Source organism: Mus musculus, chromosome 15 (genome assembly GCF_000001635.26).
Source record: "Mus musculus strain C57BL/6J chromosome 15, GRCm38.p6 C57BL/6J".
In the NCBI taxonomy this organism is placed as follows: Eukaryota; Metazoa; Chordata; class Mammalia; order Rodentia; family Muridae; genus Mus; species Mus musculus.
Window position 1 is genome coordinate 99512052 of NC_000081.6, and position 23442 is coordinate 99535493.

Here is a 23442-nt window from a genome sequence, read left to right on the forward strand (position 1 = left end):
GAGCCCTCCGGTGGGTGGGCATTTGTGAGATGGGGTGGGGAATCTGCTCCTACGCCGCCGTGGTCAATTCCCCTCCTGCACGGCTAGCCAAATTCTGCCTCTTTGGACTTAGCTGGTCCCCCAGGAGTGCCCCTGAGCCTGCAGGACCCTGGAGCCACATTGTATCTTTCTCAGCTACAGTCCCCCTCCCCCATCCTCCACCTGCAGGAGATGGCCGGGAAAGTGAAGCCGGATGCGGCTCATGGAGCTGGGCAGGTGCCCAGGCCTGCCAAGAAAAGCCTCCTTGTTTGCTTGCCCATGCTGCTAACACACCCGGGGGCAGGTGCCAGGAGGGCCAGGGTGGCAGGCCATGAGGCTTTGGCCCTGGGTGGCCCTGCTGGGGTAGGAGAGCATGCACCTTGGGTTATCTCCACCTCCCTCAAGGACTGGTAGGCTGAGACTCACGTATTGGAAGGGCAGGAGGACAGCGAGGAGGAGTCCACTGAAGAAGAGGGTCATGAGCAGCACAAACAGCACACCCTGACAGGAGGTGAAGTCAAACTGCGGGGACACAGGGGATCGTCAGCACCGGGCCTCAGCAGAGACCCGCAAATTCTGCACTCACCCCCATAACCCAATGTAACCCCAATGTAGCATCCCCAGACCCAACTCAGGCCTCTGCCTCTCCTCGGCCCCACATAGACCCTCTGGCCCCCGTGCCCTTCCCTGCCTACAGGCTCCAGGGCTGACCTTGGTCTGGAAACTGAAGATGGTGACCGAGAGGCAGACGAGAGCCGTGATGACCAGGCACAGCAGCACAGATGTGGTGTTGTAGTAACTGGAGACAGGCAGGCGTTCATCAGTAGGATTCCTTCTCCCCATCCCTCCTTTCAGGGGACAGCCCTTTCCTGCCGGGAAGCTGACCTCATGACCCACGTTCCCAGGGCTTCCAGCTTCCAGGGCTTCTCTGTCACTCACTACTGGGGTGAAGCTCCCCAATAGGCAGAGCGGGATGAGTTTATGGTGGTGTATGAGGGCAGTCTACACCACAAGGAGCCCAGGGCTTTAAAGTCACTTCCTGGATGACATCATCTTCCTCGACACCATCCCTTACCCCAACCCCAACAGTCCGCTTGGGTCTCGGAGCCACTGGCCCTGTAGTGCCTAAGGAGGAGACATCGAAGCCAAGGCAGCCTGTCTATTTGGGTCCCTCCCCCATCCAAGAGCTCCCTGAAAAAATGGGGTTCATGGAGAGCTTCCCTTAGATGTGACCAGACCCTGGCCGCATGCCTACCTAGGCCACTCCTGTCCCATTTACCTGGACAGCATCCCAGTGAGGTAGGCCATGGACAGGGTCTGCAGGGAGATCAGGGGGCTCATGTTACCTCATGTGGACTCGGGGGCCCCAGGCACACTCAAGTTCTAGCCTGGGCCTCCCCCCCCATGCATATACATTATACATACACACACACACACACACACACACACACACACACACACACACACACACACACACATTCCCGACCGAGGCCAGCTAAGCAATGTCTCCCTAGCCAGCCTGCAGGCTCCTCAGGCTAGCTGTGCCTTTATCTCCTAGGCAGCCTTGTTCTCCCAGGGAGAGCCTTCTCTTCATTACCCTGCTTCTGGCTGAGACTCCCACACAACCTCCCAAGGACAAGAGACTGGAAACACAGGGTTGGGGGGGCTTCATCCCACTGAGGGAGGGAGGATAAGATGCTATGGCAGAAGAAGGGTCAACCCCCTGCTCCACAGGGGCCCTCACATTGAATGTCTCCTGTTTAGACTCTCTGGTCCTCAAAACCTGTGCTGCCTCTGTCCCGCCCCCTATCCCCGAGCAGAATCTGTCACCCTGGTCGGTCACTTACAAAGATGGTCAGCAGAATCAGGTTCCAAGGGAAATGTCTCCTGAAAGGCAAGCCACAGGCTTCAGAGAGGATAGATACTCCGTAGAGCCTCTCTCATCATTGAAAACCCTCTTATGTGCCCACCCGCCCATCTGCCTCAGGTGCAAAGTGAAGGGCAGACGAGCTGGCCCATTTGACTCCAGTTCAGAGAGGGATGAGGCCCTCTCAGGGCTGCACAGCACCCTGATGGAAGGCATGGCTCAGAGCAGATTTTTTTTTTTTTTTTTTTTTTTTGAGACAAGGTTTCTCTGTATAGCCCTGGCTGTCCTGGAACTCGCTTTGTAGACCAGGCTGGCCTCGAACTCAGAAATCTGCCTGCCTCTGCCTCCAGAGTGCTGGGATTAAAGGCATGCACCACCACGCCTGGCCAGAGAAGATTTTTAAGATCCTACTAATAGTCCCGGGGGCAGCCTACCCCCACCTCCCTCCAAGTCACGATCTTACCTGGGTCCAGAACAGCAAGCCAGAGTCAGGTAAGTTGCAAAGAACACGGCACTGTGAGAGAGATGGGTGGGCGAGTCAGAGGGTCTTTCCTGAGCCTGTCTACCTAGCAGCTGGTCCTATGCTGCCACCCCTACCCAAACTGCACCAGGCAGGATGCCAATAGGCAGGATGGTGGTCCAACTCCAAAAAACGGAAGGTGAGGTTGGGTGGGACAAGCATATTAAATCTTAGGAGCTACGGCTTCCTGATCTTATCACTCAACTCAAGCGGCCTCAGAGACCTGTGCTGTCATTAGTGTGTTTGGTTTGAGAAGCACCGTCTCACTACATAGTCCAGGCTAGCCTTGAATTCTCAGTGAGCTTCCCTCTTTAGCCTCCTGTGTCCTGAGACTGCAGACTTCATCACCCCACTCGGCTAAGAGACCTTAGTTAAAAAGCTCAGTCGCACCCACGGGCTCGGGATGTAACTCAGAGGGAGAAGCAAGTGGCCAACAAGGATGAGGGACCTGCCTTCAGTCCCCAGAACTCACGTGGAAAGCTGGGCATGGTGGCATGCTCTTGGAGACCCAGCTCTTAGAGAGTAATAGACAGGAAGAGGGCTCTTGGGGGAGGGGGCTCAGCTTGATGGCCAGCCCGCCTAGCCTCACCGGGGAGCTCCAGGCTAATGGGACACTGTTTCAAAGGAGGTGGGTGGCTTTCCTGCGGATGACGCCCCAAACTGGCCTCCATAGACACAGGCACACATGTACACCCACACGGATCCACACGAACATGTGTGTACACCCATACACATGCATTACAGAAATAAAAAATAAAATAAGCCCATGCTGGACTCCACGGTGTGGTGATGCAATTCAGCACACAGGAAGTACAGGTCAAAGAGCCAGGGACTCCGGGTCAGTTTTGATCTACTTATGGTGTCTGAGGCTAGCCTACTCCATGGGAGACCCTGCCTCAGAAATAGTAGATACTTGTTTATTTGTTATTTATATAGTTTTTGAGGCAAGATCTCTTCATGTACCTCTGTCTGGCCTGGAACTACCTACATAGGCCATGTCGAACTTGGCCAATGTTTGTTTTGGGTTGTGTTTAATAAATATTGACACAGTCCTCCCTTCTTTGTGGGCTGTGTTCTCCTTCACAGATGAGGTCAAGTGATTTGTCTAAGGTCTCGAAGCTACCCTATTGCGGAAGGGCTGAAACCAAGGTGCTGGCCAGTTGCAGGGAGCTGCCTTCCAACCACCGCTACACGATGCCTCTATCGTCTCTACCTATACCCAGCCCCTTAGCTGCTTTCATTATTGTTCTTCCCTACCTGGCTATGGACTCAGCACTGATGAGCTTACCCACACCGAGCAGAATGGGAAGCAGAGTCAATTTGTGGCTCAGGCAGCCGCCTCCAGTGGGAAGTGGCCAGCCGGTGGTTGACTGCTGAGAAGAGTATTTTGGAAAGCAAGGGTCAAAGGCAAGGTGATGGAAGATGGGGGGTGAGCTCCCAAGACAGACTTCCAACACATGATCTCCACCCTCAGCAGCCCCTTAGCGTGGCTTCGCAGTTCCTCAGCATGGCTTTGCAGTTCTTTCTCCATCTCCTCAGAATATCACCTGCCCTCCATGACAGCAATTCCAAACAGCCTCCTCCTTCCCTAAACCTCCCAGGCTGCCTCACTCTCTGCTATGTTCCAGAAAGATCTGAGATAATGAGGGAGGATCCTGTGGTTCCTGGGCCATCACCTGCAAACCTCACATAGCACTACCAGACTTTCTACCCCTCAGCCCCTTCCTAGGCTGATGCCCCCAGTCTGCGCTTTGGGTCCTAGACTCGTCTTCCCTGGTTCTAGCTCCAGCCTCTCAGAAGCTCTCTTGAGAAAGTCTACTCAGTGTCTCTTCATCTCTCCAACCCGCCCAACAACCTGGCTTCAGCCCCACGTAAGAAGAGCTGGGTTTGTCACAACAGGGTGACCCTGTTGAGTTCGGTTGTCACCTGGTCCTTACATTACCTGAGCTCAATGTCTGGTCACTCCTATTGTTTCCCCAGTTCCACAGTGACACACTTTTGGGTTCCCTCCTCCATTCCTGGCCACTCCTTCTCAGTCTCCTTTAAGGAGACTCTAAAAGAGCTGGATTCTTCAAGGCAGACTCTCCCCCCACCCCGTTTTTCCCTCTCAGCGCTAGACTGGAACATCTATTTGGCTGCCCAGGGAACAGAAGCTTTTCAGAAACGTATCAGATGTGGTGGGGTAGAACTGAGTTCTACATTCCCCCTGTCTCTGCACCCCCATGGCTGAGGATGCCATGAAACCATCCAGCCGCCCAGCCAGAGGTCGCAGCATCAGTCTTGGCGCTTGCTAGACCCAGCCACACCCAATTAATCACCTGCATCTGCTCAGCCTCCCACTCAGACCTCACTCTCCCCTCCATCTCCGTCATCTCCCTTTGAAGTTGGATCGCCCCTTTCTCTTTCCAATCTGGCTGAGACTACGGCCCTCCTACAGCCCAGTCTTCTGCCCTCCACACTACAGGCTGATCAGAACACAAGTTCCCCACCCCCGAAGACTTGGCCACGCCTACAGCACAGTCCACCCACCGCTGGCTCCTGACCTCTACTGTCACTGTACCCCACCCACCCTCCTGCTTCTCATCACAACCTGTTCTGCACCCTTGGAACATGCCCATCACTCCACTGGCAAGACTGAGACTCCCTCTTCAATAGGGTTTCCTCTGTAGCACAGACTGTAGTCTCAGCCAGCTCAGCTCGAATGGTCCCTGCTCCCCTATGGCACCCGGAGGCCAGCTTCTTTTCCTGCCATCTAACCTGGAGCCTGACACCAGCCAGTGCCCTTCAAATACAACCAAAACAGTAACAAAGCAGGCAGTGTTGGAATGTGAACCTTTTCCCACTGCAATCGGATGCCAGGTGCCAGAGAGCTGTGGCCATCCTGTACATGGGGGACAGCAGAACCCTCCTGTCCCTAGAGGAAGTACTCAGGGGCTGGAGAGATGGCTCAGTGATTAAGAGCACTGATTGCTCTTCCAGAGGTCCTGAGTTCAGTTCCCAGCAACCACATGGTGGCTCACAACCATCTGTAATGTGATCCTATGCCCTCTTCTGGAGTGTCTGAAGACAACAACAGTGTACTTACATAAAATAAATAACTAAAAAAGAAAGAAAGAAAAAAGAAAGTTCTCTGGCACTCTGTTCCATAGGGTCTCAGTCACTTCAACAACTATGAAAATAACAACACCTGGCTGTGTGTCTCTGTGTGTCTCTAGCCAGCCCAGAAGCTTCCTGGGACCAAGGGCCTCATGTCCTTTTCTCTGCACTCTCTTGGTTCCTCAACCCTTAAGACAGGCATCAGAGGGAAGGTCGGAGAGACTCAGGATTCCAAAGACCATGGTACAACTTTAGAGCCTGGTGCCAGAGGTCCTGTCCCAGGCCTGCCACGAGTCTTGGCCACAGACAAGGATTTAACAGCCAGCCGCAGTCCCCTGTACTGCAGAAGAGTAGGACCACCTGCCAGCTCCAGGAGGTCCAGCCTGAATGCAAGCACAGGCTGGGCGCTGCGCTGTGCTGCGCTGGACTCGTGGATGGGAGCTGCTTGCTGTCCTTAGAAGATGGCTCTCCTCAGCCATCCCCATCCCAGCCCTCCCCTCACACTCCTCCTCCTCTGCCTGCTGTTCTCTGGTCCCTCTGCTCTGCCACAGACACCCTGCTCAGTGGGAGCAATCAGGCAATTAGGAGAGAACCCAGTGGAGAGAGACGACAGGGACCTTGAGAAAGCCAGGGCTGCTGGGACTCAAAGAGAGGGGTTGTGTGTGAGCAAGAACAGTTGGTTTCCTGTCGAAGCCTCAGCCCCAGGGCCTGAGACAGTCTGTTTAGTGTCAGATGGGACTGAGACTGAGACTCGGGCAAAGACCAAGTACTAAACCCATTAGCCTTTCACAGGTGGGCAAGCGTGTGGCTGTCAGGAGGTTCTAGCTTTCTACCCTGGCTCTGATGCTCAGGGGGCTTCTCTCTGCCTCAGTTTCCTCATCTGTAAAATGGAGTTGTTAAAGCTATACAGGAAACACTTGGCATGGCGCCTCTCGCATTAAAAAGAGCTGTTTTATTCTCACTGTTGTGAATGCTGTCCCAACAGGAAGAGACAAGAAGGGAACCCTCAGGGAGCATTTGATACACGGGAGGTCAGGAGGCGAGACTCAGGGGCAGGATGGAGAGACTAAAGGGGTATGGAGGGCAGGGTAGACCCTCAGGTAGGCTTTCTGCAGGAAGAGGTGGCAGACTGGTGACAGCTTTGTGGTATCCCAGGGGAGCAGAGGCCACGCCCATTTTCTCCACCTCTCTCCACCTGCTCATCACTGCTTTTTCCTTGAATGTCACCCTTCCAAGGCCAGAATGTCCCTCCCTCCCCATCCCTAGGACTCTGCCCACCTCCCTAAGCTGTGCCTGTCATGAGGAACTCAGGACATGGAATCCTACAGACTGTGTCACAGAAGAGGAGCCAGGACACCATTCCCAAGGTTTGGGGAGAGGGGTGCGTCTGGAGCTACGCCTGCCAGACGGTGCTGACGTGCTAGGAGCCATGCCAACCTGTTGTGTGGGCTGGCCAAGATGGCCGTCCCTGGGGCCTCATTAGATGTGCGCACAGTTCCTCCCAACTCCCCAGGACTCAGCCCTCCCTCCTGGGCTGCTGACTGTCTCTCTGTCCTGGGCCCTAGGAATGACTCTGTGTATGACGTCTTCACTCCTGGGATCCTGGGATGGTCCTTCACTGTTACCCTCTGGCCCACTTGTGCTAACGAAAAGCCCACTCTAGGCTCTGGTGGCTCACAGGGACTTTGTGCTGGGCCCAGCTCCACATTGGATCCCTATTCAAGAACAGGCTGGGCCAGTTGGTGTGCCGGCTCCTCTGCCGTGCTATGTCTTGATGCTGAGCCCCAAGGGCCCTGCTGCTCTCTGGGATGTCCTTCTGTTCGTCTGTCAGTCTAGCCCCTTGCAGCGATGCTCCCAAATCCTGTCCACGTGGGAAGTCTACATCACCCATCCCTAATAACTGCGCAAGCTCCTTTGATTACACACCACCCACTGTTCTCTTATAGGCAGAGGCCTCCTGCCCAGTAGCCCCAGTACAGGGCTGGCTCACACTGGATGCCAATGGGGACCATGGAGAGAAGAGTTTTCTGAGTCTAGGATGGTTCTGGCCTGGAAATACCCCCAAATTATTCCTTAGTTACCAGGAAGGAGGGTCCGAGTCACCTACAGCCTCAAGATTCTTCTTGCAAATGGCCCGCCATGTTCCTTAACGAGTACAGGACTACTGTCAGCCAAGTGGCTGGCGGGCAGGAGAGACTGCCAGGCAGAGGGATTAAGAGCACAAGTCTTAACTTGAACCCAGCTCTGCCACCGAATAGCTGTGTGATCTTGGGCAAATTACCCAACCTATCTGAGTCTTTAGGTCTTCTGAGGTAATCATACGTAGTAGATTTAAGGATCAAATGCAATACTGGACACGGAACACACAAAACAATGCCCAGCCCTTAATTAGGCGCTCGTTAAGTGGTAGATCTTATGATTAATAATTTCATAAGCATTAATAACAATGTTAATAGGAGTAGCAACATTATCATTAGAGAAGGTTAAAATACTCCAGCCCCTTCCCTCCTGGGGTCAAGGTACCAGCTCTCTCCATCCCAGGGCCCTAGCCCCACCCCCCACCAGGCTGCCTCCTGCCCCCCAGCTGTCACCTCCAGCTGTCAGATCTGAGCAATCCAAAAGTTGCTTCTGGCCATGCTATGGGGTCTTTGAGGTCCTCCCCCCTCGGATGTGCAATCTGATGACTTGGATCTTTCAACGGAACACGGTGGGCATCTCTAGGAAGGAACCTGGGGTGGGGAATACTCACTAGGACGCCCAGTACCAGCCGGGGTTAGCCTGGACATAGTCCTTAACGACATCACTGTAGAAAAAGACGGGGCAGAGTCAGAGGCTAGCCCAGGTCTGTTTCTGCTCAATGTCTGTGCCTGCCCCACATGGACTCAGAGAAAGGAGGTGGGGCTAGGCTTATCTACATGGGCAGGCTGGAGGAGTGACTGGAGCCAAATGAGGCATCCCAGACAGTGACAGGACCCACCCCACACCGTTTGGGGAACTTCTTACAGGATGCACACCCACCCTTCTTCCCCAGCACGAGGATATCCATGGCCCCTCATCTCTCCAAGTGGGCGTTCCAGGAGAGGTCTGATGGAGTCCCCATGTCCCAGGCCTAGCCATGTCCCTCCTGGAAGGCATCAGTCCACATTGCTAACTCACCAGAAGGTAAAGAGAGCCACCACAGCCAAGGTCACCAGCAGCTGGACCAATAGGATGGTATAGACCTGAGAGAGGGAATGATCAGTGTGGAGAGCCCTGAACCCCAGCAAGCCTCTGAGAAGACCTCAGCTCCCAGGGACTCATTTGAATCCAGTCCTCCCTATTGGATACTTCCACCCTCCTTCACAGGGCCACCGGGCAGATTCAGACAAGTGGAGAGACAGGAAGGGTGCCAGACCCTCAGGTGGAGCAGCCTACAGAGCTCAGAAGACAAGGCACAAGGGCCCTGGGTGAGACCTCAGAAGCACAAGCCAAGGAAGCCGTAAGCTGGGATGGCGGGAGAGAGGGAAAGCCCTCTGCAAGCAGAGGCTGGGCCAAGGTCCTTCCGGGCGGATTCCGCACAAGGACCCAAACCCCTCACTGCCCTCTCTCCAGCCCAGAGCATGGGAGAAGTGGTTACCTTTCTGATGAAGAGCCGACGAACTTTCTGGTCATCCCAGCTGAAGGTGGTGAAATGCTCGTGATGTCCTGCGGGGAAACCACCTTCATAGCCGGAGCTGCCGCCTGGGTAGGTGGGTAGAGGCTCTGAGAGTTCGCTGCCAACCCAGCCTTCATGTCAACGCCATGACGTGACATGAGAATGTCAAAGGCTCTCTGGGCCTCTAAAGTCTTTCTCTCCAGTCCCACTGTCAAATACCCCTTTGACCATACCTGCCTACCCTATATCTGTCTTCCTGGTCACTTCTTGCTCTCTCTGATTCTAGGAATGAGCTATTTACCATTCTCTCCCTCCACAATGGTTGGGGCTCTGGGGACCAAGCTCTGTAATACAAATGTCCCTTCCCTCCTGTGTTCCCATCTCTCTCCCTGGACAATCAAGCTGCTTCAGATCAGCAAGAAACAGACAGTACTCCTGGCCAGACAATGTGTCCTAAGACCAAATATCCTGCCTGACTCCAGCTGCTCTAAGACCCATGGGCCAGGACAGAAGGCTGGGCCTGCTGATACTCAACTGTAAGCCAGGGGGCAACTGTGAAGGGGATTTAGAAAGAGGGAGAACACAGTGGGTGGGGTCCAGCCCCAGCCCCAGCCCCAAAGCTCTAGCTTTTGCAAGAGTAAAGACCTTATAGCCAAATGGACCCACAGGTGGATCTACCAACCTGAGGGACAAGCTGTGTGACCCAGAGCCTTCTGAGGTTCTTTTGGTTTGGGCAATGGGTCCACTTCACAGAGACCCAAAACAGAAATTCTGCATGTTCTGGGCCTAGTGAAGGATGCACTGTCTTTGCCCTGTGTCCCTCCTTAGGGCCATTCTCAAGCCCCGAATGTATCTACCCTGGTCCCCTCTACTATGCCCATCAGGTCCGGCTAATCTTTCCCTCTTCCCCAGCAACAGCCTGTGCCTTCGTCTCTCAGAGATGAGCATGGCGCTGCCCGGTTAGAGCTCTTCAATGGCTCCTCTCTTGCTCACCACTCAAGTTCAAGTTCTTTTTGTTTACTTTTCTGTGTCACGGTCTCAAGCAGACCAGGCCGGTCTTGAACTCACTACATGGCTGAGGATGACTTTGAATTTCTAATTCTCCTGTTTCCATCTCCAGAGTGCCAGGCGAGTTTAAGTTCCTTTAAGTATGCCAGGGTGAGCAGAGTTATCCAGCCACCCCTCATCCTGAGCAGTCCTCCATCCCATGCTCTCAGCCTGACTACATCTGCCATCTGCCTTCTTGCCCCTGGACCCAACCAACCAGGTGCTTTCTGAGGGACATTCATTGTTTCCTCCTTGCATGCTAACTTGAGACACACTTCAGAGCTCTACGTGGACACAGGAAATCTTCCCTGACTGACTGGCCAGACCTAAGTCACCAACATCTTCACCAGTAGTGACAGTTCCAAGATCCCAGCAGTGGCACCTCGGTTGTTGGGCTGAGCAGCCTGCCAGACCATTGCCACTGGCTGTGAGAAGGGACCCTTGAGTCCTCAGCCGCAGGCTGGTGAAATGGCTAAGCAGAGAGAACTCGTGTCCCTTACTGATTGGTCACGGGAGCTGGAGTGTCCAGGCAAGGAAATGGGGGCACAAGAGGGAAGGGACATTTATACAGCAAAGCTTGGTCCTTGGAGCCCCAACCATCATGGAGAGAGGATGGGAGATAGCTCATTCTTAGAAATAGAGTTGGGAGAGCAGTAAGTGACTGGGAAGATAGATGTCGGGTGGTAGGGGCGGCTCAAAGGGGTATTTGACAGTGGGGCTGGAGAGAAAGACTTCAGAAACCCAGAGAGCCCAATAGGTAGGTCAGGGAGCAGCTACCCAGCTCTCTGTTGCCACATCTGAGTCACTGAGGTAGACATGTGTGACAGTCAGCTCCAGAGAGCAGAGCCACAGACAGGACTCTGTATCCCCAGGACACTTCTCACGAGCAAATGTTTGTCACCTGCTGACTGTAAGGATCAGCCTCCTTTCCACCATAAGGGCTTAGAGGGTCGTCCTTAAATAAAGTAGCCATCCCAGCAACCAGCACAGGAGAGTCGAGAGGGTGAATAACTCCCCCACCTGCATTGGCCTTCCAGTAAGCCACACTCGAGTAAGGTGCCTGCGCTCTGGACCGAGGGATATTTTTGGAAGAGACACGGACCATGGTGGCCGCTCACTCCTTATGAGCAGGGGCTCTGTGAGGGGTATTGTCCTCAGATCCCTTCTAGAACTTTACGGGCAGTGAGAGAGAGAGAGAGAGAGAGAGAGAGAGAGAGAGAGAGAGAGAGACTCGCCGTGGGGGAGGGACAGTGGAAGAGCAGCAGAGAACCCCCCCCCCCCCGAAAGGTCTGAAAGTTTAAATAAAAAAAAAAGTTATGTTATTATTATATGCAAGTGCATGCGTGACCATGTATGCACACGTGTGCATGTGTTTACGATTTCGGTGCATGCATGCTATGAAGCACGTGCGGAGGCCAGAGGCTAATCTTCTGGGGTCTGGGGTCAGTTTTCTTCTTCCACCGTCTGCCCTGGAACCTGGGGATAGAACTTAGGCCTTCAGCCTTTTGTGGCAAGGTGCGAGCACCTGCTGAGCCATCTCACCAGCCTGCCGCTGAGGACTTAAGGGTCCCTCCTCACAGCCAGTGACAATGGTCTGGCAGGCTGCTCAGTCAGACAGCTAAGGTGCCACTGCTGGGATCCTGGAATGTCATATTGATAAAGATATTGGTGACACATGTCTGGCCAGCCATGTAGTTCCCACACACCTACCCCATTCTGTGCCTGCCCACCCCTGCAAAACCCAGAGGAAAGAGAGGAAATGATGAGAGAAACTGGGAGGGGAACCCCCAGTCTCTTACTCCCTCACAGAGGTCTGGTCCCACTAAGGTTTCAGCTCAATCACTGTATGAATGCTGTATCCCACCCGGAGGGCACCTGCACAGTCAAGATCACGGCTGCGTGGATTTTCACTAACCCTTCCTGACTGCTCTGATCTCTTCTAACCCCCTGGTCTGTGTCTCTTCCTTCTATGAGGGCTTATTTATTTATTTATTTATTTATTTACTACTTACGTATATGGGGTTTCTCTGTGTAACCCTGGCTGTCCTGGACTCACTCTGTAGACCAGGCTGGCCTCAAACTCACAGAGATCTGCCTGCCTCTAACTCCCAAATGCTGGGATTAAAGGCGTGCTCCACCACTGCCTGGCTCTACGAGGGCCTTCTTAGACTAGAACTTGGCTTTTTGTCCCTTAATCACCCCCTCCAGCTGGATTAGCTCAGTGATTTGTAAAGAGTCTCCCCCCCCCCTTGCTGAGAGCATCCCACAGTGCATCTCTCCTCTCTCTTCCCTTTTAGCATCCTCGTCCTCAGAACAACCCTCCAAAGCCACTGACTACTGTTCTGCACAACTGCACCAAGTACGTACGCTGTGTCTGCAACCTCCTCCTATAGACTTTCCATCTGTGCCCCGCCCCCCCCCCCCAGCTCCCTCTACGCCTCCAACCTCTGGTCACTGAGAGACTTACTGGGGTCCACGTAGGCCCAGCTTGGATGGAGTGGCACAGCTGTTGGGCCCTGGGGGAAGGTCCCTGCCTTCAGCCCCTCTCCAGAGGTGGCCTCCTCATAGGAGGGTGGCGCCGAGGGCACTGCCGGAGCATCCTTCTTCTCTCCATTTGCCTGGTGCTGCTGCCCCTCAGTCCCGGGGGCCTTGTTAGCCACAGAGAGCTGTAGAGTAGAGCCAGAGAGAGAGAAAGAGAGTTGCCAGGAGTAGAGACTTGCAAGTCCTCCCCGCCAGCCCCGTGATTCCTGGAATCTAGCTAGGTACTCTTCCAACCTGTGCGAGGGGATGGGACAGACAAGACCCACCCCTGGGTTCTGAGCTTGTAGAACTGAGCTCAGAGGGATGGGCCAGCCAAGGAAAAGATAGTTAAGACAGGAAATCCACCAGAGTGCCTATGGAGGCCATAGGGCCATCCGGGGAAGGGACTGGGCCTCTGTGGTCCTACAGTTGCCTGACCCATAGGAGACCTTATTACTATTTGTTTTGTTTTGTTTTGGTTTGGTTTTTGGTTTTTCGAGACAGGGTTTCTCTGTATAGCCCTGGCTGTCCTGGAACTTACTCTGTAGACCAGGCTATCCTCGAACTCAGAAATCTGCCTGCCTCTGCCTCCCAAGTGCTGGGACTAAAGTCATGTGCCACCACTGCTCTGCTGGAGATCCTATTACTAAACAAAAAGGTTCTCCCGTCTCATTGTCTTTCCAACTTGCTCACTATATTCAACCAATTATATTTTACATTGTCATTATTTTTTTGGTCATTTGTTTGTTGTTTTTGAGACAGAATTTCTCTGTGTAGCCCTGGCTGTCCTGGAACTTACTCTGTAGGCCAGGCTGGCCTCAAACTCACAGAGATCCTCCTGCCTCAGCCTCCCAAGTGCTGGGACTAAAGCTGTGTGTCACCATGCCCGGCCAAGTTTAAAAATGAGGAAACTCAGAATCAGAAAGGGTGTCGTCTAAAGTCCCAGGGCCACATGTGGCACCCAGGGCTGCAGGGCTCAGGCTCAGTCCCTGGGGACTGGCTGCTTTCTGCTGGGTTGGAAATGCAGGAGGGGAGTGGCATGGAACAGTGAGCTGGGAAGGAAAAGATGAGCCGGAGGGGCAGAGGGAGGGCAGCTCCTGCAGAGACAGCTTTCCTCAGCCAGACAGAACGTCAGAACGTCATTGCTGGAGGAGCTGGAGAAGACAGCTAGTTTAGGCCCTTCCTTCCTGTGAGACAAGGAACGGAGACCCAGTGGGGAACTGTACAGGGTGGGTTAAGAACTCCAGTCCACCTCCACTAATCTATGCCCCCCTGGCTGGGCACAGTGGACACAGCAGCTCAGTGAAACAGTGACATCTGTGAGTGACAGGGAAGGAAACATTGGACCAGAGAGTATGACAACAAGAAAAACCAAAGAAAGGCCAGGCTCAGACAGGGCAACTTCGGTCTGGCTGCAGGAGGTCCTGCTGAGGCTGACAGGCTGCTGAGGAAGACAGGTGGTCCTTGCAAGGGAGACAATCAAGGAGCCCCCGGACTTCACTCCCTTTACAGCCCAGAGGTGATTGGACCTCAGGAGGCTTATAGCACCTCGCTCCCCCCCAAAATAACACTGTGGGAGTGTGGAAGCAAGCAGCTGAGGAACTGAGGTACCTAACTAACAGAACAGAAAGAGGAGCTGGCTCCTAACCACTAGAACGGGGTGAGCGTGGAAGGGAAGGCTTCGATTTCCCGGGCTCAGCTCAGTGTCTCCTACCCCCTGGAAATGGGACCTGGAGCCCAGGCTCCTTGGCTCCCTTCATTACTTAGACTAAAGGGGGGCATGTCTAAGGAAGCTGCCATAGCCCCACCTTTCCACTCATCCCACCCCTGGACCTCTGGGACCCCACCACCCCTCACAGGAGGCATTCCCAAGTGGCCAGTGTCAGGAAGTAGTATCACCCAATGACATCATTTTGAGGCCTTTGAGAAGCTTGAACACAGAAGGGTCAGAGGATCTGAGCAGGGCTGCCATTAGTTCTGAGGTTGGTATCAAGGAAAAAAAAGCAAGGTTTAGGGAGGTCCTTCTTCTGCCTTCCCTGCTGAATCCAATCCCTAGCACCTCTAAACAGAGGGCTAGAGGACCCTCCCCCTTCGCCCTAGGCCCTGATGGTTGTGTAATTCCACAGGCTGTTGATGTTACATAAGCCATCTGCACCACCCGAGGCTACCCAGGCCCTTCCCTGTAGTTCAGACCTAAAATTGGTATATTGATGTGGGGAGGCAGGAGAATATGTTTTTATTCCAGCCAGTCCCATGTCTGGCCAAAACAAAAATCAAAGCATCCTTCTGCAGGGTTGCCATAGTAACTTCCAACCCTAGGAAATATATACTGATATCCAGAGTGGAATAGTGAAGGGAGTTGGTTAGGGGGTGTCTGGAAGGAGTGAAAGATCACCCTAACTAAGGTGGATGGGTCTGGCACTAAAGACACACTCACAAGCATTGCCCCTCAAGGCTCACCCTGCCCCCTAAGAAGGGCTCTCTCTCTTCCTCCCTCCCCCTGCCTTCCCCCACCCCCTTCCTTTTTCCTTCCTTCTTTCATCCAGCCTGGCTACTAACCAGGCCCAAGGCTCTGAGTTCTGTGATGCCACAACAAGGGGTGGGAGACAGAAGAGGGGAAGGGAGCCTTGGGGTTGGAAAAAGTCCTAAGCCTATTCCTTGAAATGGGCTGTTTGGTCCTCTTGACATCAGCAAAAGACCACAAGAACCTTTGCACTGGAGCCAGGGGAAGATGCTTAAAGAGGTTCAGAAAGCTTTCCCAGGGTGGCAGGGAAGTAGGGGTCCAGAGAGTGAAGGATGGTGCAGGTGGCGGGGACATGCCCCTACCTTTCCCTGGGTCATGATGTCTTCTCTCGAGGAAGGGGTCCCTGAAGCGGGGGTGGCCGCTTGGGTCACCGCAGCCTGCCTGCGTCTCTTCTTTCCTCCGCGTGGATTCTAGCAACATCCACTGCAACCCGGCCAGGCTTACCGGAGCGTACCATCCGCACACGGGGGGAGGGGGAGGGCCTGGGAAGATGCTGCTGCGGACGCAGGATGCTGCGGACCTGAGAGCAGGGCAAGACATGCGCTTTGGCCTCCTCTGCTTCTCCCACACACTTCAGCCATCCCAGGGGACCGGGGAGCTTTGCGCCGTGGAGCAGCAGGTGGATGGGTCCACAGGGGTGGGAGGAGGCACCAGGACTCCCTGACACCCGACCAGCTGATTCTGTCTGCCAGTGTACAGAGCTTGTATAAAGGCCTCATCTCAGCGCAAGCAGCCACCAGCTTCGGCCTTGTTCCCCCCTCCCTGTTCGAATGGCCTCAATTTGTCTCCATCTCCACAGCCCTCTCATCGTCTATTTCAGCGTTCACATAGACTGAGAAAGTTCTGGATGGCTTGCCTACTCTGCCTCCCACCAGGGCTCCCGGTCCAGCAGCCCCCAGCTCTCCCCTTGCTTTGGTTTACCCACTTGTAAAATGGAAGCAATAGCGCCCCCTCCCACACCCTGACGTGTCTGGGAGAATGCAGTTGCTGTCTCTTTCATCCTTGTTGAGACAGGTACTTCTGGAGGCATCGCTAGCTCTGCTTCAAAGCTCCTTCTTGCTCTCCTCTATCTGTTCCTTCTCAGCCTCCATCATTTTAATTCCATCCTCTCTTCATTCTATAGTCCACCTACCCTCTTCTTTAGCCTTATCCTAGGGGCTCAGTCAACCCCGATTCCTACTTTCTGAAGTTCCCACAGTGCCTCTGTGAGATTCAGATCTCACGAGCTGGGCTCAAGCCCCAGTTTAGTCAGCTACTGGCTGTGTGACTTTGGCAAGACTCTTACCCTCTCTGAGCTACAGCATCTCTCTATGAGAAGGAGGCTAAGAGCAGGACTGTGTTCTCCATTGGTTGCAAAGCCCTATGGGTAATAGTGGCAAGAGCACACTGAACACAAGTTCTGTCAGGGTGGGAGCTGTGTGAAGCCTGGAAGCAGAATGCACTGCCTCAGGTCTCCCAGAGGCCCAGGGCTAGCACTGAGAGCAGGATGGAGGGTCAAATCTCCTAGGAGAAGGTGGGAAATATATCCTGGAGAGGAGTGGCTGATAGCTTTCTGCCCTTTAGTCATGTAGTCCCCAGCCCCTGCATGTTAAGCCCTTCTTTGCCAGGTCGTCCCTGGCTCCTGGCACGGCTGTTCCTGCTGAGCCAATGCTCTCTCTCCCTCTCTACACTTGCCTCCTTGCCTCAGGAAGCCCCTGTGCCTGCTTTACTGCTCTTGTTACATAGTTTTGTCATCCCAAAGCAGCTCTCTGCTCTGTGGGAGTCTTTGTCTCAGCACTGAGCTTACTGTAGCAGGTTTTTTTTTTTTTTTTTTTTTTTTTTTCAGGTGCAGGTGTGTGAAAAGCATTCAAATGGATTGTTGCTAGTAACATTCTCAGATAGCTGGCACAGCAGCGCAGAGCCTGCAGTCAGAGGTGCAGGCTGTGCTCTTCCTGGATGAGAGAACACAGACCCAGCTTAGGGCCTGTTACCCAGGGCACAGTGAGTTTTGATTTCTCGCTTGCTTCATGGCTGCTGAGATATGGTCTTCGTGGAGAGCTCTCCCTCATCCTTTAGTCACAGTTCCGAACCGGGTACCTTGGACCCTTCTTTTAGTTCCCATCCATTCTTTTAGTTTCCAGTGGCAACTGTTATCTCAGATTCACATTGGTTTTGTTTAGTTCTCTCTCCCCCATCTCCACCCACTAGGGTATCAGCGGAGTGATTTGTGGGTGTTTTACATTGCTAGGTACCTGCAGGTTTAAAATGTGTATGGCACAGATATAGTACTCGAACATTTGGGGACTAAAGGCGAGTGACCTGAGAATGCTCAAGTGAGGGAGGAAATGTTATGAACATCATCATGTTTTCAGATGATGTGTTTCAGTACAAGTGGTGCTGCCATTGTGTGGACCCTGGTATCTGAAGGCAGTTAGATGTGGTGGTCAGAGCATAAGCCAAAGCAGATCCTGCCCTGTACTTCAAAGCTGCGTGACAAACTAGGTCCCCGCCCAGAGTCTCCGTGTCTTCAGTATTGAAAAATGGGCACAGTTTTAGAGTTGATCTCAGTGGCCCATAGAGAGATTCAATGACCGTGCGTGGAAAGAGTTTAATGCAGTGGTTCTCAACCTATGGGTCGTGACCCCCTTTGGGAGCGTCAATGACCCTTTCATGGGGTCGCCTAAGACCAGCAGAAAACACAGATGTTTACAGTATGACTCATAACAGTAGCAAAATTACAGTTGTGGAGTAGCAATGAAAATAATTTTGTGGTCGGAGTCACCACAACATGAGAAATTGTATTAAAAGGTCGCAGCATTAGGAAGGTTGAGAACCGCTGGCTTAACCAAAAGAACATCGGGGATGCCATTAGCCTTTGCTGTTAGCTGACTGCGATTCCTTAAGGCTTCCACAATGGTGTTTAGTGGACTCACTGGCTCCCACCCTCAGGCAGCTCGGCTGCACCTTATGCACCAGACACCCATGGTGTCCTCATGGCTCTGCCCTTTTCAGGGTGACCCACTCTGGAAGGGTCCCCATCAGCCTTTCTGCAAGAAGCCTTCTACCACATTCAGGTGTCTACCCTCCCTGAGCAGGAAGCATGCAGTACATGCGGGACAGGACAGCTAAGAGGAACCAGTGCTGGAAAGAACAGGGACCAGCAAGGGGAGCCCCAGCTAGGGCAGGCCTGAGGTCCCAACTTGTTGGAGGTGGGAAGGTAGGGGGCGTTGTGAGGTTTTTGATCTAGGTAATGATATGTTCAAAGACATCTTTCACAAAGACGAAACTGGTATAGCAGTTTGGTTGTTAGAGCATTGTCTTCTACAAGGACTGGGGCAGGTTTGGTCTGAAGCGGTGTATGGTAGAGTAAGGTGCAGGGTCAGACTTGCAGACATTGTAACGGAATTGGTAACAGGCTAAGAGCCTAGGGACAGGAGCAGCTTTCTGGGGCCCCGGGGCTGGCCCTGGACAAGATACACTCACTTGATCTTTGTTTCCTCATCTGTGCATGGAAGGTTGTGAGTACCAAGCTTGCTTGGATTGGTAAGGCACTTCAGATAGAGCCATGTGTCTAACACATCTCTGTAAGGTGTGGGGACTGAAAAATCAAGATTTCTAAGACTAGAAAGAGACTGAGCAGGGTTGTCAGGAGATTTGGTACACAATAAAGGAAGAGGGAACATCAGAGGTATGCAGAACCGGAAGCTGGGACCTGGGCCACCAGTAACAGAGAGCCTCACAGAGGTGGGAGAGCAGTCTTGGCAGGAACTTTCCTGTGCAGCCTGGGAGACACCATACTCTGTGTATGTGGAAGCCAACTGCTCCCTACTCTTAAGCCCAGACAGAAGAAGCATTGGGCTGCCAGCCTAGGATGGAAGTAAGGCTAAATAGTTTGTGGGCAGTAGCTGGATCTCAGAACACATGAGGACATCCTAGGAGAGGGTAAGCAGGCAGAGGCAGTGGCTGAGGCAGGAGAGTTCCCCTCCCCCCACATCTCCAGCAAGCTAACTGGGTGAGAGAGGGCAGGTGTGTTCTGGCTCCTGCTGGGGAGCAGGAGGTGTGAGCTTGGCCACTTCCTCTCGCCTCTTTTCAGCTCCACACCGTGGCGGCCCATCCCGCTTGCTAGCTTGCTAGCTGGCCCTGCTTTCTGCTCAGCTTGCTAACCAGGTCGTTTGAGGCCAGTGCCAGGGAGGGGAGGGGGATGAAGGTGTGGACAGAAGCCACAGTTTTACAGACGTGGAAGTTCCAGGCCAAGATGTTGAGTGACTAACCCAAATAACATGACTTGCTGGGGGCCAAGCCAGGGCGAGGAGAGCTCTCAGCCCAGTGACACCCAACCCAGGGCAGAGGCAGGGGGACACAGGTAGTCAGGGGCAGGCAGAGAGAGGTAGGAAGGCTTCAGATATTTTGGATGGCGTAGCTACTGAGCACCATACCTCCTCAAGCCTGCACACTCCCTGCTCCCTCACCATCCATGTGGGGGAGTGCCTTTTCTCTTTCTGTCCTCCTCTTCCTCTTCCTTCCTTCCTTCCTTCCTTCCTTCCTTCCTTCCTTCCTTCCTTCCTTCCTTTGATCTGTTTTTTTGAGGCAGGGTCTCTACAAACCCCACTCCCACCCAGCCTTTTGAGGCCAATGATGGTAACCAGGGGAGGAACAGAACCGAACAGGCCACAGACTGGAGCGGTCCAGGCAGTTCAGGCAGGATGTTGTACTGACAGCCCCCCCATATCCACAGCTGCTCCCCCAAAGCCTGTTATTCTTTGTAGCGTCTGCTCAGCATAGGGACCTCACCCCAGCATCCCTAATGAAAACCAAATCCTCCCGTGCAGTCTGCCAGCCAGAGTTTCCCTTTGGAGCACACAGCTCAGTGGTAAAGCATGTGACTACACAGCCCCCTCTTTGCTAGGGTGTCCACTGCTGTCTTCTCACCCCTCCTCTCAAGACACATGATACCAGATACAGGCTGTAAAACATGGGGTATGGCAAGCCTGGGCTTTAGCAGGCAGTGACCCCTCTGGCCACTGCAGGGGTTGCCTGCAGGATGTGAGCCCACACTCCTGTCCCTGCCTTTCTTAAGCTGTTGTTGTTTGGGGCAGGGTTTCTCTGTGTAGCCCTGACTGTCCCGGAACTCACTCTGTAGACCAGGCTGGCCTTGAACTCACAGAGATCTGCTTGTCTCTGTCTCCCAAGGGCTGGGATTAAAGGCGTTCACCACGACCCAGTCCAGGGAGTGTCCCTTCCCTTCTTTCTGCCCCATGCCTAGGCTCTACTGGGATCTAGGCAGGAGAAAGTCAACCAGCAGGTGGGACTGGACCATGTTCTTACTGAAGCAGAAGTAGGGACTACAGGCTCTGCCCACCCAGCTGGTGCCCATCCACTATGCTCCGCCCCCTTGTAGCCTAGTTCAGTTCCATTACAGTCCATTAGAATAATGGCACATATGAGGGTTTCCAGGAGCCCATGTCGTGGTCCAGACTTAGCCCTGACAAGTCATCTCTTTCCTCTGAGTCTTGGTTCCAGCCCCTCCAGTTCCTGGAATAGGCATTAGTTCCCTTCCCATCATGCATCCTGCTCTGTGTACCTTTCTGCTTATCCACCAGACAGAATGTGCCTTAAAGGTACAGGCTGTGTGTCTCGATCCTCCCATCTCTGCTCTGTCCCTGACACCTGATGGAGCATAGTACTGAAGATTATAGGTGTTGGTATCAGATCAACATGGGTGTGATCTCTTGTTCCCCACTAAGCCAATGGATGACCTTAGGTGACTGTCGAACCTCTCTGAGCTTGCTTCCTCCTCTGTAAAGTAGACGTACATCAACAAACATACCAATCCAATGACTTTTTTTCTGAGGAAAAATTTGGCAGCTTAGCCTAAGCTCAAACTCAAGGCAATCCTCCTGCATCAGCCTCCCAAGTGCTGAGATTAAAGGTAGGTACCACCACACACAGCTTTCAGTAACTTTTAAAAAAAGATTTATTTATTTAATTTATGTATATGAATGCACTGTAGCTGTCTTCAGACACACCAGAAGAGCACATTGGATCCCATTACAGATGGTTGTGAGCCACCATGTGGTTGCTGGGACTTGAACTCAGGACCTCTGGAAGAGCAGTCAAGTGCTCTTACCCTTTGAGCCATCTCTTCAGCTCAGCTTTCAGTAACTATTAATGAAGGTCCACTGAATATCAAGAATCAACGTATATGCAGAGATTCCAGCTTATAGGGCTCACTTGGTAAGACTCTGAGTGCCTGTCACGGGCACCGATTATAAGAATTATGAAGGTCTATAGATCAGGCATGGCACAGTGCTTGCAACTTAGTAAACCCAGCAAGCACTGATTCACAACCATCCACCCATCAAGGACCTACAGTGCTCTGGCACATTCCATGTGCCGAGGAGACAGAGGTGTGTAACATATCTGTTCACACCTTCAAGGGACCCACAGTCAAATGTCCTCATTATTCGTCAAGAAACCATCAGTATTCAGAAGTTTAGACCCAATACCAACTAGCACTTAACGCTACAAATAACCACAAAACTCTAGTGTGTCAGGTCTAGCAGAGATGTCTGTCTGTGCATGATTGGCACCTGCCAACGTGGTGATGTCAGGTGGCTCAGAAGAAAGAGCTGTTGTGACTGGTGGGGAGGTCAGAAAGATTCACAGACCATTACAAGATGACAAAACATTATTATTAAAGACACAACACACTTTGCTGGGCGATGGTGGCACATGCCTTTGATCCTAGCCGTTGGGAGGCAGAGGCAAGCAGATCTCTGTGAGTTCAAGGCCAAGCTGGTCTACAGAGTTCTAGGACAGCCAGGGCTACACAGAGAAACCTTGTCTGGAAAACAAAAACAAAAACAAAAACAAAAACGAAACAAAATAAAAGAAAAAGAAAACAGAGCTACACAGAGAAACTTTGTCTCGAAAAACTAAAAGAAAAAGACACAACATATTTTGGTTGCAGAACAGAGAAATCAATGGACAGTTGAGCTGAAAACTTAACAGAAGAAACCTGCAGGCTGTGGGGGGGGGGACGGGGGGGGGACGACACCTCTGCAGGCTGGTGTGGGGGAAGACCTCTGCAGGCTGGTGTGGGGGAAAGACATCAAAAGCACCACACAGCAGTGACCCTTGCATGGCGCAACTAACCTGCCAGGCAAGATGCGCCCACTGCTGCAATCCTGGCATGAAGGCTACTGAGGCAACCATCTCCTTTCTGTGTGGAGAGAATTTATACCCAGTACTGCACACCCAGTTAAAAGCCCATAGCTCAGGAGGTCATAGGACCTGGGGAGAACCCTCTACTCTTGTTTTGATAAACGGGTACATTGTCAAATAAACTTTTTAGTGTTTACGATTGTACCTGTAGGTTGGTGATGCTCTCAGCCTCCGTCACAGAAGCACTTTCCGCAGTGGGCAGCAGCTGGCATGGAGACTCTAACTCATCACAGCTCTGAGAATGGGTGGCTGATGAGAGTGCCCGGTGACAAATGGGACATCTGTATCCACCAAGGCGAGGGGACAGAAGGGAAGAGGGGATGAAAGGACCTAAGAACTGAAGAATAAGGGGCCAGAGGGAGCGTTGTGAAAGGCTGTCTTGTGGATATGATGTGGCCGCTGCGTTCATGAGTTCACTGCAGATATGGTCACCTGTACAAAACCTAACCAACAGCATCGGCCAACATTCCAGTTGGCAGAACCAATTGTACTCAGTAAGTTCCAAAAAAAAAGGGGGGCGGGGGGAGGAGAAGGAAGGAAGGCTTTCCATGTGTGACACACAAATAACGATAGGAGGAAGGAACCTTGAGGCACCAACTTTGTGTTTCATTCCTGAAGGAAGAAGATGTCTCTTCCTGCCCAGGGGGAGACAGGAGGCTTAACTCAGCGGCTATGTTCACCAGCACAAAGCGGTGGGATTTGAGGACCCATCCCAGCCTCTGCTCTACCAGGCTCAAAACCATACCGTCAGAATTCATCTTTTGGGTCAACAAAGTGGCTCAGCTGGGAAAGATACTTGCCCCCGAGTGCCTGATGATCTGAGTTCTATCCCCAGAGTCTCAGAAGTAAGTTGCCCTCTGGCCATCATAGCTGGGCTGTTCTCATCCAAAGGAAGGAGACCAGAATGAGTTCATTATGAACTAGAAGTTTTTATTAAGCCACACAGACCTGACCTAGGGCACGCACTCCCGTGACAAGTCTAGAGGCCCTGAGCTGAGTGAGCAGTGGATATA

The 23442-nt window shown here is 52.8% G+C and overlaps 1 protein-coding gene across 3 annotated transcripts in view; it reads right to left on the reverse strand.

The window, feature by feature from the left end:
- The window catches only part of Faim2 (Fas apoptotic inhibitory molecule 2), a 37876-nt gene extending 15047 nt beyond the window's left edge, over positions 1-22829 (reverse strand). Inside the window, exons 1-11 of one of the 3 annotated variants that reach the window (XM_006521449.4) lie at positions 22575-22829; positions 15529-15746; positions 12650-12848; positions 9118-9221; positions 8658-8722; positions 8251-8304; positions 2349-2399; positions 1866-1905; positions 1298-1335; positions 730-817; positions 445-540 (exon numbers count right to left, since the gene is read on the reverse strand). In XM_006521449.4, the coding sequence (XP_006521512.1) occupies positions 445-540; positions 730-817; positions 1298-1335; positions 1866-1905; positions 2349-2399; positions 8251-8304; positions 8658-8722; positions 9118-9221; positions 12650-12848; positions 15529-15543 (750 nt within the window). In that variant the 5' untranslated portion in view covers positions 15544-15746; positions 22575-22829. Of the gene's footprint in view, positions 1-444; positions 541-729; positions 818-1297; positions 1336-1865; positions 1906-2348; positions 2400-8250; positions 8305-8657; positions 8723-9117; positions 9222-12649; positions 12849-15528; positions 16115-22574 lie in introns of those variants that run through there. The other 2 variants (NM_001038658.2, NM_028224.4) reach the window with 2 other exon arrangements.
- Between the last annotated feature and the right edge of the window lie 613 nt (positions 22830-23442).